Raw genomic sequence first — 19082 nt, forward strand, 5'->3', positions numbered from 1 at the left:
TGCCGTTTTGTCTTGCTGTCTCCTTTGCCTTACAGAAGCTTTTCAGTTTCAGGAGGTCCCGTTTATCAATTGTTGATCTCAGTGTCTGTGCTACTGGTGTAATGTTCAGGAAGCGGTCTCCTGTACCGATTGATTCAAGGGTATTTACCACTTTGTCTTCTAATAGGTTCAGTGTAGCTGGATTTATGATGAGATCTTTGATCCATTTTGACTTAAGTTTTGTGCAAGGCGATAGGCTTGGGTCTAACTGCAGTCTTCTACATGTCTGCACTCAGTTATGCCAGCACCATTTGTTGAAGATGTTCTCTTTGTTCCATCGTATAAATTTGGATTGTTTGTCAAAAATCAGGTGTTCATAGGTGTGTGGGGTAATATCAGGGTTTTCAATTCTATTCCATTGGTCTACCAGTCTATTTTTGTGCCAATACCAAGCTGTTTTCAGGACTATAGCTCTGTAATAGAGCTTGAAGTCAGGGATGGTGATGCCTCCAGAAGTTCCTTTATTGTATAGGGATGATTTGGCTATCCTGGGTCTTTTGTTTCTCCATATAAAGTTGAGAATTGTTCTTTCAAGGTCTGTGAAGAATTGTGTTGGGATTTTGATGGGGATTTCATTGAATCTGTAGATTGCTTTTGGTAAGATTGCCATTTTTACTATGTTGATCTTACCTATCCAAGAGCTTGGGAGATCTTTCCATTTTCTGGTATCTTCTTTAATTTCTTTCTTTAGAGACTCAAAAATTCTTACGGTACAGGTCTTTCACTTTTTTGGTTAGTGTCACTCCAAGGTATTTTATGTTGTTTGTGGCAATTGTAAAGGGTGATGCTTCTCTGATTTCTTTCTCCACCAATGTGTCATCTGTATATAGTAGGGCTACAGATTTTTTTGAGTTAATCTTGTATCCTGCCACTTTGCTGAAGGTGTTTATCAGCTGTAGGAGTTCCCTGGTTGAGTTTTTCAGGTCACTTATGTAGACTATCATATCATCTGCAAATAGTGAGAGTTTGACTTCTTCCTTTCCAATTTGTATTCCCTTGATCTCCTTTTGTTGTCTTATTGCTCTAGCTAGAACTTCAAGGACAATATTGAAGAGGTATGGAGAGAGTGGACAGCCTTGTCTTGTCCCTGATTTTAGAGGAATTGCATTGAGTTTCTCTCCATTTAATTTGATGTTGGCTGTTGGCTTGCTGTATATTGCTTTTATTATGTTGAGGTATGTTCCTGTTATCCCTGATTTCTCCAGGACCTTTATCATGAAGGGATGTTGGATTTTGTCAAAGGCTTTTTGGCATCTAGTGAGATGATCATGTGATTTTTTTTCCTCAGTCTGTTTATATGGTGGATTACATTGATGGATTTTCGTATGTTGAACCATCCTTGCATCCCTGGGATGAAGCCTACTTGATCGGGATGGATGATTTCTCTGATGTGTTCTTGGATTTGACTTGCCAATATTTTATTGACAATTTTTGCGTCAATGTTCATGAGGGATATTGGTCTGTAGTTCTCTTTCTTAGTTGTGTCTTTGTGTGGCTTGGATATCAAGGTTATTGTGGCCTCATAGAAAGAGTTTGGTAATGACCCTTCTGCTTCTATTGTGTGGAATACTTTGAGGAGAATTGGTATTAGCTGTACTTTGAATTTCTGGTAGAATTCTGCACTGAAGCCATCTGGTCCTGGGCTTTTTTTGGTTGGGAGACTTCTAATGACTGCTTCAATTTCATTAGAGGTTATAGGTCTATTTAAGTTGCTTATCTGTTCTTGATTTAATTTTGGAAAGTGAAATCTGTCCAGAAAATTGTCCATTTCCTTTAGATTTTCAAATTTTGAGGAATATAGGTTTTCAAAGTATGACCTGATGATTCTCTGGATTTCCACTGTGTCTGTTGTTATGACCCCCTTTTCATTCCTGATTTTATTAATTTGCATGTTCACTCTTTGTTGTTTGGTAAGTTTGGATAAATGTTTGTTTATCTTGTTGATTTTCTCGAACCAACTTTTTGTTATATTGATTCTTTTGTATTGTTCTCCTAGTTTCCATTTTATTGATTTCAGCACTCAATTTGATTATTTCCTGGTGTCTGCTCCTCTGGGGTGTATTGGCTTCTTTGTTTTCTAAAGCTTTCAGCTGTACTGTTAATTCTCTAGTGTGATTATTCTCCTGGTTTTTCATGTGGGCATTTAGCACTATGAACTTTCCTCTTAGCACTGCTTTCAGAGTATCCCATAGGTTTGGATATGTTGTGTTCTCATTTTCATTGAATTCTAGGAAATCTTTAATTTCTTTTTTTATTTCTTCCTGGACCCATGAATTGTGCAACTGGGTGTTACTTAATTTCCATGAGATTGTAGGTTTTCTGTAGTTCTTGTTGTTGTTGTTGAATTCTAATTTTAAAGCATGGTGGTCTGATAAGACACAGGGTTATTTCAATTTTTTGGTACTTGTTGAGGTTTGCTATGTTGCCAAGTATGTGGTCGATTTTAGAGAAGGTTCCATGTGGCGCTAAGAAGGTAAATTGTTTTGTATTTGGGTAGAATGTTCTATAGATATCTGTTAAGTCCAATTGCACCATAACTTCTATTAGTTCTTTTGTTTCTTTGTTAAGTTTCTGTCTGGTGTTCCTGTCCAGTGGGGTGTTGAAATCTCCCACTATAAGTGTGTGCAGTTTTATGTGTGATTTGAGTTTTAGTAATGTTTCTTTTACAAACGTGGATGCCATTGTATTTGGGGCATAAATGTTCAGAATTGAGACTTCGTCCTGATGGATTTCTCCTGTGATGAGTAGGAAATGACCTTCATCTCTTTTGACTGATTTTAGTTTAAAGTCCAATTTGTTGGATATTAGAATTGCTACCCCTGCTTGTTTCTTGGGTTCATTTGATTGGAAGATCTTTCCCCAACCTTTAATTCTTAGGTACCATCTGTCTTTGAGGTTGAGGTGAGTTTCTTGTAAGCAGCAGAAGGAAGGATTCTGTCTTCTTATCCATTCTGCTAATCTGTGTCATTTTATAGCTGAGTTAAGACCATTAATGTTGATGGATATTAATGACCATTGATTATTGTTCATTCTTGTTTGTTTTTGATTTGGTGATGGTGGCAAGATTATGTGTGGGATTCTATCCCTTTTTTCTTTTGACTGTTGGAAAATTGGGATTATCTATTGCCTATGTTTTTCTGGTTGTAGTTAACTTCCCTGGGTTGCAGTTTACCTTCCAGTACTTTTTGTAGGGCTGGATTGGTGGATATGTATTGTTTGAATCTGGTTTTATCATGGAATATCTTGTTGTCTCCGTCTATAATGATTGAAAGCTTTGCTAGGTATAGTAGTCTGGGCTGGCATCCATGGTCTCTTAGTGTAGGTAGAATATCGATCCAGGCTTTCAGAGTTTCCAGGGAAAAGTCAGGAGTGATTCTGATAGGTTTGCCTTTATAGGTTACTTGACCTTTTTCCTTTGCTGCTCTTAATATTTTCTCTTTGCTGTGTATGCTTGGTGTTTTGATTATTATGTGGCGAGGTGACCTTTTTTTTTTTGGTCCAGTCTATTTGGTGTTCTGTAGGCTTCTTGTATTTTCATTGGCATGTCTTTCTTTAGGTTGGGAAAATTTTCTTCTATGATTTTGTTGAATATGTTTTCTGCACCTTTGAGTTGGATTTCTTCACCTTCTTCTATACCTATTATTCTTAGGTTTGGTCTTTTCACAGTATCCCATATTTCCTGGATATTTTGTGTTAGGGATTTGTTGGACTTAAGATTTTCTTTGGTTGATGAATCTGTTTCCACTAGTGTGTCTTCAACTCCTGAGATTCTCTCTTCCATCTCTTGTATTCTGTTGGTTATGCTTACATCTGTAGTTCCTGATCATTTACCCAGCTTTTCTATTTCCAGCATTGCCTCAGATTGTACTTTCTTTGTTGTCTCTATTTCAGTTTTTAGGTCTTGAACAGTTTCTTGTATTTTTTGGTTTGTTTTGTCTTCAATTTCTTTAAGTGATTTTCTCATGTCCTCTTTGAGTTCCTCTATCATTTTCCTGAAGATGTTTTTAAGGTCATTCTCTTCTGGTTCATCTGCATCGTGATGTTGAGGTCTTACTGGTGTATGGTTCCTAGTCTCCGGTGGTGTCATATTGGTTTTCTGTTGTTGGATGTGCTTTTACCTTGTCCTCTTCTCATCCTTTCTTCTGGTGGGTGTAGCAAGTGTTTCTTGTTCTCCTGGTGGGAATGGGACCACGTTTCCCTTCTGGTAGATGCAAACAGATCCAATACTCTGATGTCGGATCTCTTCTCGTGGATGGAGGTATCACTGTTACCCGGGTGTCAGCATTGTTCGGGCATGCCGGGTCCTGCCGGGAGGGCAGTTGGAGGCAGAGCTGTCACTGGGCCTCGGGGTGTCAGATCCCGCTGCCGAACTCCGTATGGACACTTGTGTCAGATGACTCTGAGCAGCGACGACAAACCGGAACTGGAAACAGTTCCTGGCCTACCTGGGCCGGCGGATGGGGGCCAGGCTGCCTCTGGGGGCTGCCTCTGGGTGATTGGTGTTCGTGACCCACCACCGCCGATCTGGGTCTGGCAGGCAGGTCGCTTGCCTCAGATGATTCTCGCACTCCAATTTTTAATTGCATTGTTTGGTGTTTTGGTGGCTAGCTTCTTGAGTTCATTGTATATTTTGGTGATCAGCCCTCTGTCAGCTGTGGGGTTGGTGAATATCTTTTCCCATTCTGTGGGTTGGTGTTTTGTCTTAATGTCTGTGTCCTTTGCTTTACAGAAGCTTCTCAGTTTCAGGAGGTCCCATTTATTAATTGCCGATGTCAGTGTTTGTGCTACTAATATTATGTTCAGAAAGTGGTCTCCTGTACCAATTTGTTCCAGGGTACCACCTACCTTCTCTTCTAGGACGTTAGATGTGGCTGAATTTATGTTGAGATCTCTGATCCATTTGGATTTAAGTTTTGTGCATGGCGATAGATATGGATCTAGCTGCAATCTTCTACATGTCCGAATCCAGTTATGCCAACACCATTTGTTGAAGATGCTTTCTTCCTTCCCTTGTATAACTTTAGCTTCTTTGTCAAAAATCAGGTGTTCGTAGGTGTGTGGGTTAATATCAGGGTCTTTAATTTGATTCCATTGGTCAACCTGTCTATTTTTGTGCCAATACCAAGCTGTTTTCAGGACTATGGCTCTATAATAGAGCTTCAAGTCAGGGATGGTGATGCCTCCAGAAGTTCCTTTAATGTACAGGGTTATTTTGGCTATCCTGGGTTTGTTGTTTTTCCATATGAAGTTGAGTATTATTCTTTCAAGTTCTGTGAAGAATTGTGTTGGGCTTTTGATGAGAATTGCATTGAATCTGTAGATTGCTTTTGGCAAGATTGTCATTTTTACTATGTTGATTCTACCTATCCAAGAGCATGGGAGATCCTTCCATTTTCTGGTATCTTTAATTTCTTTCTTTAAAGACTCAAAGTTCTTATTATACAGGTCTTTCTTGTTTTTTTTTGGTTAGTGTTACCCCAAGATATTTGATGTTGTTAGTAGGGTGATGTTTCTCTTATTTCTTTCTCATCACATTTATCTTCTGTATATAGTAGGGTTACTGATTTTTTTGAGTTCATCTTTTATCCTGCCACTTTGCTGAAGGTGTTTATCAACTGTAGTAGTTCCCTGGTAGAGTTTTTTTGGGTCAGTTATATAAACTATCATATCATCTGCAAATAGTGAAAGTTTGACTTCTTCCATGCCAATTTGTATCCCCTTGATCTCCTTTTGTTGTCTTATTGCTCTAGCTAGGATTTCAAGTACAATATTGAAGAGATATGGAGAGTGTGGACACCCTTGTCTTGTTCCTGATTTTAGAGGAATCGCCTTGAGTTTCTCTCCATTTAGTTTGATGTTGGCTGTTGGTTTGCTGTATATTGCTTTTATCATGTTTAGGTGTGTTCCTGTTATTTCTGATCTCTCCAAGACTTTTATCATGAAGGGATGTTGGATTTTGTCAAAGGCTTTTTCAGTATCTAGCGAGATGATCATGTGGTTTTTCTTTTTCAGTTTGTTTATATGGCGGATTACATTAATGGATTTTTGTCTCTTGAACCATCCCTGCATTCCTGGGATAAAGCTGACTTGATCATGGTGGATGATTCTCTGATGTGTTTTTGGATTCCATTTGCCAGTATTTTGTTGAATATTTTTGCATCTATGTTTATGAGGATATTGGTTTGTAATTCTATTTTTCGTTGTGTCTTTGTGTGGCTTGGGTACCAAGGTAATTGTAGCCTCATAGAAGGAGCTTGGCAATGCCCCTTCTGCTGCTATTGTGTGGAATACTTTGAGGAGTACTGGTATTAGATCTTCTTTGAATTTCTGGTAGAATTCTGCACTGAAACCATTTGGTACTGGGCTTTTATTGATTGGTAGATTTTTGATGACTGCTTCTATTCCACTAGGTCTGTTTAAATTGCTTATCTGTTCTTGATTTAATTTTGGTAAGTGGTATCTATCTAGAAAATTGTCCGTTTCCTTTAGATTTTTTAATTTGTGGAGTACAGGTTTTCAAAGTATGACCTGATGATTTTCTGGATTTCCTCAGTGTCCGTTGTTATGTCCCCCTTTTCATTTCTGATTTTGTTAATTAGCATGCTCTCTCTCTGCCTTTTGGTTAGTTTGGATAAAGGTTTGTCTATCTTGTTGACTTTCTTGAAGAACCAACTCTTAGTTTCATTGAGTCTTTGTAGTGTTTTCCTAGTTTCTACTTTATTGATTTCAGCCCTCAATTTGATTATTCCAGCTGTCTACTTCTCCTGGGTGAGTGTGGTTCTTTTTGTTCTAGAGATTTCTGTTGTTCGTCCCGTAGTGTAGGATTTTTCCAGCTTCTTAATGTAGGCTACCTCTTAGCACTGCTTTCATCATGTCTCATAAGTTTGGGTATGTTGAGCAGCCATTTTCACTGAATTTTTAGCAAGTCTTTAATTTATTTCTTTCTTGACCCAGTGGTGATTGAGTTGAGCATCACTTAATTTCCTTGATTTTGTGGGCTTTCTGCAATTATTGTTGTTGAATCTAACTTTAAGCCATAGTGATCTGATAGGATGCAGGTGGTTATTTCAACTAGTTTGTATCTGTTGTGGTTTGCTTTGTTACTGAGCATATGGTTAATTTTAGGGAAGGTTCCATGTGGTGCTGAGAAGGTATATTCTTTTGCGTTAGGGTGGAATGTCTTGTAAATGTCTGTTAAGCCCATTTGAGTCATAACAGAGAAATAAAGGAACTAACAGATATTAAGTTTCTGTTTGTTAGACCTGTCCAGTGGTGACAGTAGGGTGTTTAAATCTCCCACTATTAGTGTGTGGGGCTTGGTGTGTAATTTAACCTTTAATAATGTTTCTTTTACAAATGAGGGTGCCCTTTTATTTGGGGCATAGATGTTCCAAATTGAGAATTCATCTTGATGGATTTTTTCTGCGACAAATATGAAATATCCTTCTTTATATCTTTTGATTACTTTTAGTTTTAAGTCTATTTTATTAGATATTAGGACAGCTACACCAGATTGTTTCTTAGGTCCATTTGATTGGTAATCTTTTTCTAACCCTTTACTCTGAGGTTATTTCAGTCTTTGAAGTTGTGATGTGTTTCTTGTATGCAGCAGAAGGGTAGATGCTGTTTTCGTATCCAATCTGTTAGCCTGTGTCTTTTTTTTTTTTTTTTTTTTTTTGTAACCTGAGACAGGGTTTCTCTGTGTAGCTTTGTAGACCAGGCTGGCCTTGAACTCACAGAGATCTGCCTGCCTCTACCTCCTGAGTTCTGGGATTAAAGGTGTGCACTGCCACCGCCCGGCTGGCCGGTGTCTTTTTATAGGCAAATTGAGCCCATTGATATTAAAGGATATTAATAACCAGTGATTACTACTTCCCGATATTTTTGTTAGTGGTGGTGCTATTGTGTATATGTTTCCCTTCTTTGGGATTTTCTGGTGTGGGATTATCTTTTGCTTATGTTTTTATGGGTGTAACTAACTTTCTAGGGTTGGAGTTTTCCTTCCAGTTACTTTCTATAGGGCTGGATTTGTGGATAGTTATTGTTTAAATCTGGTTTTACCATGGAATATCTTGTTTTCTCCATCTATGGTGGTTGAAAGCTTTGCTGGGTATAGTAGTCTGAGCTGGCATCTGTAGTCTCTTAGTGTCTGCAGGATGTCTGTCCAGGACTTTCTGGCTTCCATTATTTGCATTGAGCAGTCTGGTGAAATTCTGATAGGTATGCCTTTATATGTTACTTAGCCTTTTTCCTTTGCAGCACTTAATATTCTTTCTTAATTCAGAATGTTTAGTGTTTTGATTATTATGTGGTGAGGGGACTTTTTTGGTGCAGTCTATTTCGTGTTCTGTAAGCTTCTTGCACTTTCATAGGCATGTCTTTCTTTAGGTTAGGAAAGCTTTTTCTGTGCCTTTGAGTTGTATTTCTTCTCTTTCTATCCCTAGTATTTTGTGTTAAGAATTGTTGGATTTAACATTTTCTTCGACTGATGAATCTGTTACCTCTGCTGTATCTTCAACGCCTGAGATTCTGTCTTCCATCTCTTGTATTCTGTTGTCTATGCTTGCATCCATTGTTTACCCACATTTTCCATTTCCAGAATTTCTTCGGTTTGTGTTTTCTTTATTGCTTCTATTTCAGTTTTCAAGTCTTGAACTGTTGCCTTCACCCATTTGATTTCTTTTTCTTGGTTTCCTTTAAGGGATCTGTTGATTTCTTCCAATTTTTTGTTTGTCTTTTTTCCCCATTTCTTTAAGGGAAGTTTTTCATTTCCACTTTATGGGCCTCAATCATCTTCATGAAGTTATTTTTAAGGTTGTTTTCTTCTGCTTCATCTGTGTTGGGATATTCTGGTCTTGTTCTTGTAGAACCACTAGTGTCTGGTGGTGCTGTATCACTTTATGGTGTTGAGTGTGTTCTTCCACTCTTGTCTACCCATCTCTTCTTCCATCGGTACAGGTAGAGCCTGTGCTTCAGGGGGTCTCTCTTCCTCTAATTGGTGTAGTTGGGGGCTGTGGCTTTGATGATTGATCCTCCAGGAACAGGCAGGACCCCATCTCTGTTGACTGCTCCTCTAGGTTCAGGTGGTTGTGATCTCTGGAGGCTGCTGATGCTGCTGGGTATCACATGTAGAGAATGGCACTGGAAACTGGCTGGAACAGGGGTGCTCGTTTCCAGAGAAGCTTCTCACTTTCAGAAGCTTATACTATATATAAGCTTCTACTGTTGATGCTTCCACGCCACCCGGCTCATGCTTCAGAAGCCAGTTTTTAAAAGGCTCACAAATATATAAAGAGTTTTCAGTTAAAAAATATGCTTATTTTCTTGTGTTGAAAAATAATGAGAAGGAAAAAACAGATGCCATGCCTTCAACTTGTTCTCCAGCTTTTGGACAGCAGGGCTCCCATGCTTACATAATTAGGCAGATCAGAAAACTAAAAATGTAGCAAGAGCTGAGCCACATGGCCCATTGCCTTTCTCCAAATTCTGCTCGTCTCTTATTTCTGTCTGCCAAGTAGTAAAGAGAGCTGGGAGGCCAAGAATCCTATTCTCCCTACACACTTGTTTCTATTTTATTTTGTATATTGATGCCGAGGTCTTATTGTTATGAATCAGCCAGCCCCCTCTTATCTGTAAATGACCAGCAAAAGGTGACGTAAGACAACGTTGCTGAAGTCTCAGTGCCTGTCTTTCCTTTATTCTCAATATGCCTTCACTGACAGTTTTCCCAATCCACTACTCATGTAAGTCACTAACTGTGATTCTGCTTCTCAGGTGACATTGCATCTGTAGTTTCTGAGAGTGGAATTTCCTTATCATTCTGTTCTTGGCCTGACATCCAAAGAATATATATGCTTGAGACATATTGTCATGAGGACCAAGTGGGAAGATTGTTTTTAATATAAACTTATCATGAATGGGCTCTGATCAACTGCACATGGTACTGGCTGTCATTCCTTTAGAAGTTTAAATGGGCATGTGCATGCGTGTGTGTGTGTGTGTGTGTGTGTGTGTGTGTGTGTGTGTGTATTTCGGCTGATGGATTTTTCATTTGTCTTTCATGACATCTTCAGTGTTTAAGGTGGTACTGATGTCCATTCATATTGCCATAAGCAGCGCACCTGAGTTCCAAAGCTCCTGTGCAGGTATTGTTTTTTCTCGGATACTTGTCCACATTGATGTTGCTATGAAACTGGGAAGTTCCATTCACCATGTTGCTGATATCATTCCTTAGTGTTTTTTTTTTTTTAAAAAGATGCTTTAAAAATGGCACTTTCCATAAGAATTTGATATTCCTGAAATGATAACCTGTAATTTACAGAATTCAGGATGAATGACTGAGTTTATATGTCTAGCATATAATTAGCATAATTCTTATTTTGAATATATGACAGATTCTAAGGTCAGTACCAATTGTTAGTGTGTGTCTCTTTTGACTATAGCCCACTCCATTTTCATAATGAAGAACACAAATTTTAGTGTTACACAGACAGTGTTAGCACTGGTCTTGGTGACCTTACAGTGTGTATCATGGTGGCAGAAAGACTCTTCCAAGGGGTAAGAATAAGAAACCAGCATGCTTTAATCTATTGTGTAAACCATGTGCTTTGTTACAGTGACATAGTTTTCTCTGTATTACAATTCCTTTTCCTACAAGAAGAGCCTTACCCAGATGTCCTTTCCATTCTAGCTGCTCACCTGTCAATCTTCCAGCCTTTCCAAAAGGGTGAACTTTTTATAGAACTTGGTTTTTATAGAACTTTTCACCTACTGTTTGCTTTTTTTTTTTAAAAGGTCAGTGGATAAGTCTGTCATCATATATGATACCGTAAGTACTTCAGATCTTGTGCGTGAACTATATAAATTGTTTATATAAGCAATTAGTTATATAAAATATTTTTAAATTGTATTTATTTTTATTGGTGTTTTGCCTGTATGTATGTCTGTGTGAAGATGTCAGGTCCCCTGCAACTTGAGTTGTGAGCCACTGTGTAGGTGCTGAGAATTGAAATCAGGGCCTCTGGAAGAACAGTCAATGCTCTTAATGGCTGACCTATCTCTCCAGACCCCTGTATACTTTTAATATATCTATTTATTGTGTCCAAGAATATAACATACATTCTTATAATGCTGAAATAGTAAGATATTTGGGAAACCTTAAATATTTCAATAATGTCTTTATGATGGATGGGGTTTTAAATCTAATCATAGAAAGCATAGTCAGAGAACACCAGTGTTCAGAAATCCATTATACCCACCTTCCGTAGCAGCAGGCTGTGGTTGAATGTGGCCAATCTGTAATTCTTAGAGTACAGGGTGGATTTAGGGACCATCATAAAACAGAGTAAGTTACCATAGACTTGGAAAAACATGAGTTTGGGGCAGATTTATGTGAATGAATGCTGAATTGTATGAGTCTAAATAAAAACGAAAATTTATATTTCACAAAGATATATTTCAAGAGAAAATCGGTGTCATGTGACACCATATGACTACGTTTGGGCATCAGTGATGGTAGCTGTTCAGTGGAGGCATAAGTCATTAGAGTGTGGTGTCCAACAGGCGATTAGTCATCCACACAGGAGTTAAAGTCATTGGAGGTTCTGGCAAAAAAAAAAGGGGGGTGGGGGTGGGGAGAACAAACACTTAAGTCAGATGAAAAAGAGCTATGGTGTTTCCTACCAGCTTGTTATGGGATGTTTATATTCAGAAATAGGTATAACATTAACTTTTTCTATAAAATATGCACTAGTCCTGCAGCAACCTCAGTTGAGAAAATACCTCCATCAAATGGCCCAAAGGCAGTTCTGTCAGGCGTTTTTTTTCCCTTTGGGTTTTTCGAGACAGGGTTTCTCAGTGTAGCTTTGGAGCCTATCCTAGCACTCGCTCTGGAGACCAGGGTGGCCTTGAACTCAGAGATCCGCCTGCCTCTGCCTCCTGAGTGCTGGGATTAAAGGCGTGCACCACCACACCTGGCAGGCATTTTTTTCTTAATGATGGATGTGAAAGGCCCACTCCTGAGGCCATGGTGCTAGATACAGAAAGCAGGCAGAGCAGGCCATGAAGATCTGGCCAGTTGCAGCTCTTTGGCCTTTTCTGCCTCATTCCTGCCTGAAATTCCTGCCCTGACTTCCCTCAGTGATGGACTGTGATTTGGAAGTGTAAGCCAAATAATCCCATCCCTCCCCAAGTTGCTCGTGCTGAACCAGGACAGTATCTGTACACTGACTGGCTCCCTAAGTGTACTCAGAGTGTCGGCAGCTTCCATGCACTGATCCTGCAGTATGTACAAATCAGATACCACTGCAAGACTACACCTTACTTCACTTGTTATACACTTGGTTTCTACTAACAGTCTTGGTCAAACTGGCGAATGTTAGAGGTCGCTATATGAAAACTTCCTAAGAGGGTAGTCAGTGGACCACCATGCTGATGACTGACAAGGTAGAACAAGCTGTAATATTTAGTTATGGATGTCAGCTCTCCTTCTGTTGTCACTAAGCCCCAACAAGTTAGTTACTAACACTGCATTCAGCATGTAGGCTCTGTAAGTGACGCTTCATCCCTACCTTGTCTCTTGCCTGACTAACGAAGTTACTCTGTTATTTTTCAGGGTACTCAGAGTGTGCTTCACACATTGACTCAGCATACCAGGTCTGAGTTAATTTCACTGTTTTAGTATAATTAAAATGTTAGCCAGACAAAATGTAATGGTTATGTTTATTAACTAGGTATGTCACAACTTGTGCCTTTGCACCCAACACCCTTTTACTTGCTACTGGCTCAATGGACAAGACAGTGAACATTTGGCAGTTTGACCTGGAAACACCTTGCCAAGGTTAGTAAGATGACCCCATCCTTGTTCTGTGGTGTTGCAAACCCAGGGCCTCTGGTCTGCTGGCTAAGTGCTCTCTGTAAGTTACGGCCCCAGCCCAAGCAGCAAGCATCCTTAACAATCTCAACACTGATCAGAAGTTTGGGTACTTCTTTTTTTGTGGTCCTGAGGATTGAACCTGAGGCCTTGTACATGCTAGGCAAGTGCTCTACCACAGAGCTACACCTCCAAGCCTAAACTTTAGTAAATCCTTTGGCATGCTATTCATGTTGCCTTTCTCAGTACACCGTACAAACTCAATTTTAATACACCCTGAAACTAATTTTGGAGAATCCAGTGTTAAAGTCATCTACAGTTAAGTTTTGGCAAAGGCTTGTGTGCCTTTGTACTCTTAACATCATGGATGTTAAGACCCTGGGTTTTTCAGGTTCATGTAGCCTGAGGACAGAATAGGAACCACAGCCTTATCTTGTTGGCTCTCCTTTTTAGCCTCACAAGTGTGTAACTTAGGAGTTTAACTTTATCACTGTCAGAAATAACTATGTGGTGTGCTGGTATGCTGGTGACAGAGCAAGCAGAGTAACCCTTTGAAGGCGGGAGTATTATTGAGTGAAGAAAAATTGGACTAGAAGTGTAGGTCAGTGGTAGAACTAGCATGCACAAGGCACAAGGTTGGATCACCAATACCACATAAACAATGGTCTTTCTGCAGTCAAAAAGAAATTCCTACAGGATAGCATTTTCTGTAGCATTAAGTCACTACTGTTCCTACCTACTGTACTTCTTAAAAGGAAGTTAAAAAGTCAAAAGTGGGAATGTGTAAAGAAGAAACATTTGGTCTGCTGTTTACGTGGCCTGTGCGTTTTAAAGCAGGAAGCATGAACGATCAGCTGAAGCAGTTGATTGAAGACTGGTCAGAGGAGGATGTCTCAACGTGGCTTCGTGCTCAAGGATTGGAAGACCTCGTCGGTATTTTCCAGATGAACAACATCGATGGAAAAGAACTATTGCATCTCACAAAAGAAAGTCTGGCTGGTGATTTGAAAATTGGTAAGCACAGTGAAGAATGGGCAGCCTTCAATTCTCAGTGATTCCCCTACTGTCAGGCTTAGCTGTGCTCATGGTTCTGCCCACTCTTGTACAGCAGTATTCCAGGTTAGACTTTTATAGAAGGAAGGATTTCAAGTAACTAAACCTAGCTTGTAATTATAATGTTAGAGAGTTCCATATTTTAAAAATTGATTATAGTTCAGATACCTTAAAATTTACTTTTCAAAATAATATTTTGTGTTTGTATGTCTAAGTCCATGCATGTAGGTGTGTGTGTGCATATGCAGTGGGCAGAGGGCACTCTGTTGTTGCTCAGGAGCCAGCCACCCTGTTTTTTTTGTGACAGGCTCTCACATTAGCTTGGAACTCACCAGTTGGGTGAGGCTAGTTGTCCAGAAAGCCTGGTCACCAATCACTGCATCCTTAGTACTAAGATACAAACATGGGGGCTGGAGAGATGGCTCGGAGATTAAGAGCCTCTTCCAGAGGTCCTGAGTTCAATTCCCAGCAACCATATATGGTGGCTCACAACCATCTGTAATGAGATCTGGTGTCCTCTTCTGCTTGCAAGCATATATGGAGGCAGAATGTTGTACACAAAATAAATAAATCTTAAAAAAAAAAACACAAACATGGGTTACCAGGCCTGGCTTTTTCACATGTGATCTAGGTATTAAACTCAGATCCTCATGTTTATGTGACAGCTGATTGATGGAGCTATTTCATCAGTAGAAAATGACTCTTTTAAGAGTGATGTTGTGTGTGTGTTCTACTCACGTTCGCAGAGTAGTACAATCCACTACTTAATTTTGAAACATTTTTATCAGTGCTAAAAGAAATCCCATACCTTATTTCTTTCTAGCTTGTGGAACTAGTATTTTGTTTACAAACCTATCTATTATTGTCATTTTATACCAGTACTCAATATATGTGGCCTCTTGTGTCTAACCTTTCTCTTTTTGCTTGTCATCAGCTGATGGAATTTGGAAGAGTTCCATGTTTTAGATATAATTTATAATCCTCCTCTGAACAATCATATACAAGCTTTTGTGTGAGCATCTTTTCAGTTTTCTTGTATATTTGTTCAAAGTAGAATTGGTGGGTCATAGGGAAATCCTCTGCATGACACTGGAGGAGTTGTCAGGTTGTTTCCCAAAGCAGCCCTGCTATTATACAGTCCTACTAGCATGGAGGGCAGCTTCTCCATAGCCCTCAGCATAGGGGAGGGTTTCTCCATAACCCCAGCATTGGGGAGGACTTCTCCATACCCCCTCAGCATGGGGGAGAGCTTCTCCATATCCCCACTAGGAGAAGCTCTAGTTCCAGTTTCTGGTAGTGTTTCTAACAGTTGTTGGCTTTTGTTATTAGCATCATCCAGTAGTTGTGGTTTCTCCTTTAGGCTTTGGTTTACATTTCCTTGATGACTTAGGTTGTTTCCTTAATGCATTTAGATTGCTTGGGCAACATCTGCCAAACTAGGTAGGCTAGTGTCTCCAAAACTTGTTTGCTTTTGTTATTAGCACCATCCAGTAGTTGTGGTTTCTCCTTTAGGCTTTGATTTGCATTTCCTTGATGACTTAGGTTGTTGCCTAAGTATTTTGATTGCTATGGCAACATCCCCTAAACTAGGTAAGCTAATAAATAACAAATTGATTTCTTCATTCTGTCAAGTCCAAGATCAAAGTACTGGCAGGTTTGGTGTCCAGTCAGGAGTAATTTCTGACTTATGGACAGACAGTGCCTTTCCTACTGTACTTTCACTTAATGAAATAGATGAGTTCACTCTCTGGGGTCTCTTATTTATATGGGTTCTGATCCTGTTTGTCCAAAGCCCCACTTCTAACACCACTATGTTATTTGTAACTATGTTTCATACTTGCAATTGGCCTAAGACTTGGAAGCAATGGTGATAGGTTTCAACATATGAATATTCTGCTTTACAGTTTGGAAAATTGGCAAATGCAGTAATTTAGGAACAGAATTAGAAAATATGTTCACTGGAGCATCTGGTCCTTCCCATCATTCTAAAATACCTGATATTTTAGTATTATGTTAGGATCTATTGTGCCCGTGATCCTCTTGCTTCCGCCTCTCAGAGGCTAAGATTACAGGCAGCGATGGCTACATACAAGGCCATTCTGAAATATGTTGAAATGTTCTGTTTTATTTATCGTCATTATAGAAGATAACTTTTAATCTTCAAATATTGTTTTAAGCTACAAAGGATTTCCTTTCATCTTGAATTTTAAGAAACACACCCTTCCCGTAAAACAGTAAATCTGGCCGAGACAGAATTGGAATGGGGATTGAAGATAGAAAAAGCAAACTGCTGACAGATATGCTGACGTTTGCTTTTTACATGCAGAAATGTTTGGCCTGCAGTTTGATTTCGTGATTCCTAATGCCTGTTGAAATCTGAATTCCCTTAGCATCCAGCTTATGGAAGTAGCCATGCTATAAAGTGTGTTGGAATGTGACAGGCCAAAGAAGTGTGTCCACCATGTTTGACACAATTGCTAAGAGACAACACTGTTAAGCCTCTCAGCAGTAGGCCTTTTGTAAATGTAGGATAAAGGGCTATTAAACATGAGTTTCTCAATCTAGTGTTTTAACCAAAGAGTTTAAACCACTTTCTAGGTTGCTAATGAAAAGCCTCATAGTAAGATCCTGTCTTGAAAGCCCAGGTACTTGAGAAGGGTGTGAATAAAGGGAGCCACTGTGGGCGTGTTCCCTAGCTCTGCAACTCACCTGCTGTCTCTCTGTTCTCCAGGAGTCCAGAGTCAGGGTTCACCTAAGAAATAAGGAGTATCCATCCTGATGTTGAGGTGTTTTAAGGCATCTGTGAATCTGCATTTGTAAATACTACTGTCATAGCCTTTGGGAGACTGCACAGTGCTGTGGATCTTGGAGCTTAGAAGATAAACTGGTAGAAATTTAGAATGGCAAGTGCAAAGAAACTACTGTAGGTCAGAATTCATATATTGAAATAATTAATCATACATTTATAAATAGGAATGAGAAGTTTTTCTTCCCCCTTCCCCAGAGGTTTCACTTTTTGATTTTTTTTTCCTTTCTGAGAACTAATAAAAGCCCACAAGGCATTTTTAAAAAAATACCATTTTCCAGGTTGCTAGAGTTTGGATGTACATGCTTCAACAGCCACATGTTACGCTTGAGTGCCAGTCTGTGATACTGCAGGGAGATGACAGAGTGACAGAGCTTTAGGAGCTGAGACTTAGAGGGATCAAGCTAGGTCATTGTATCCCCCTGAAGAGACACTGGGTATCCTTTCCTTTCCCTTCCTCTTGCTTCCTAGATACCAGGAAGCAAGTGGCATCATCACTGAGTGTTCCCACTATTCTCTTCTGCCTCTTGACAGGCTAAAATGGCAGTGGAGCCAACTCATCCATGGACTAAAAACAGAACCACAGTCAACCCTTCCACCTTTTGGTCCATTTGAGTATTGTGTCCAGTAACAGAAGGCTGACTATTTAACACATTGTTGAAAACTAATACAAATTTCTTTTCCAGCTTTATTTATGCTTCACCTGTCTCACACCCTTAAGTTTTGAAAGTTTATTTCACTTCCTAGTAATATTTCATTTTACAGATTTTCACTTGCTGCCTAAATGTAATACATACTCTTTTAGAATCCCTAGGGCTGCGTAGCAAAGTGTTGAGGAGCATCGAAGACCTCAGGACCAGAGTAGACTCCCTCTCTTCTGGGATCCCTGATGAGTTTATCTGTCCAATAACTAGAGAGCTTATGAAGGACCCCGTCATCGCATCAGGTATGTGTTCTGACTCCCTGGCTCAGGGTGTGTGACATGCTACATAGAGGATGAGGGGGCACTTGGCACAAGTGTGTTTAAATTTAGGCTGTGTTCAAAATCCCATTTTGTTTCTCATAAGTAGGTTTTTTTTTCTTTAAAAAACATTAGATGCAAAGTAAATAACTATACACTGTATATTTTGTACAGTTTATTTTGTAATAAACTGGACACCACAAATTTAGAATTGAGACAAAAGGATTAAGTGTAGAAATTTCACTTAAATTTATGTGGATACCAGATGTAAAAACTGTGTGCGCGCAGGTGTGCATGTACACAGTGGAGGATACTGGGTGTCTTTCTCTTTCACTGTCTTCCTTATTCCCTCTTAAGACACATTCTCTCACTGGAAGCTTGAACCTTGCAGATTAGGCTAGGCTGGCTGGCCAGTAAGCTCCCAGGATCCACCTGTTTCTCCCTCTAGTGCTGGAGTTGCAGGCATGCATAGCCATACCAGGCTTTTATGTGGGGACTAGTGGTAGCTCCCTTACCCACTGAGCCATCTCCCCAGCCCTCAAGATTTGAGATGACTGCCTAGATCTCCTACCTTTTGCTGTGTCTGTCATGCACTTTAAAGATTAAGAAATCAGAATGTAAAGATTTTGATATCAGTTTCTGCACTAGTATACAGACATGCTCAGCAGAGTGATTTTGATTGATTTGTCTTGTTGCACACACCAGTAATCCATTCCTCTTTATTGCTGGATAGGGTTGCATTGCAGTATGTATACCACAATACATTTACCCATTAACTGGCAATGGGCTATCATGTCTGAAGCTGTCAAGACATCTCATGCACATATCTTTGTCTAGACAGAACTCATGTCTTGTGATAAAATATTTAGGAGTGGAATTTCTGAGTTGTTTACTAAGTGCATGTTAAACCTGTCAAAATGTTTCTCAGGGTGGATGCAGCATTTTAAGTTCATGACTGAGAATTCCAGTTTCTGTCCATATTTGCAGCTGGTGTTGCTAGTTGTTCTAATCCTGAACAACATGTATGAAGTGGTGCCCATTGTACTTTTAGTCCTCACCACAATGAGGTGTTTTTCCCTAGGCTTATCTACTGTTTCTTCCATAGTACATATCCTCTCGCCCTTTCTTCATTTTGTACTGAATTATCAGTTTGTTTTCCCATGTGTCTTTTGTCAGGCAGTGCAATGTATGTATTTTCTCTGTGGTGTCTTTGAAAAACGTGATTAATTCAATGGAGTCCTCTGTACCATTTTTCATCTTGAGTCATTTTTTAATTCTAAGAAGCCTGCCTGTCCAAGGTTCCAGAACTTAGCATGTTTTACTCCAGACACATAGTTTTTAGGCCTGTGGCT

The 19082-nt window shown here is 39.5% G+C and overlaps 1 protein-coding gene across 2 annotated transcripts in view; it reads left to right on the forward strand.

Annotated features, from left to right (window-relative positions):
- Wdsub1 (WD repeat, sterile alpha motif and U-box domain containing 1) overlaps nt 1-19082 on the forward strand; it is a 46847-nt gene that overhangs the window by 21657 nt on the left and 6108 nt on the right. For both annotated transcript variants that reach the window (XM_027420365.2, XM_035446869.1), the window contains exons 6-10: nt 10834-10867; nt 12653-12693; nt 12771-12877; nt 13745-13924; nt 17575-17715. In XM_027420365.2, coding sequence (XP_027276166.1) covers nt 10834-10867; nt 12653-12693; nt 12771-12877; nt 13745-13924; nt 17575-17715 — 503 coding nt within the window. The remainder of the gene's footprint in view (nt 1-10833; nt 10868-12652; nt 12694-12770; nt 12878-13744; nt 13925-17574; nt 17716-19082) is intronic.

This window comes from Cricetulus griseus, chromosome 6 (assembly GCF_003668045.3).
Source record: "Cricetulus griseus strain 17A/GY chromosome 6, alternate assembly CriGri-PICRH-1.0, whole genome shotgun sequence".
NCBI lineage: Eukaryota > Metazoa > Chordata > Mammalia > Rodentia > Cricetidae > Cricetulus > Cricetulus griseus.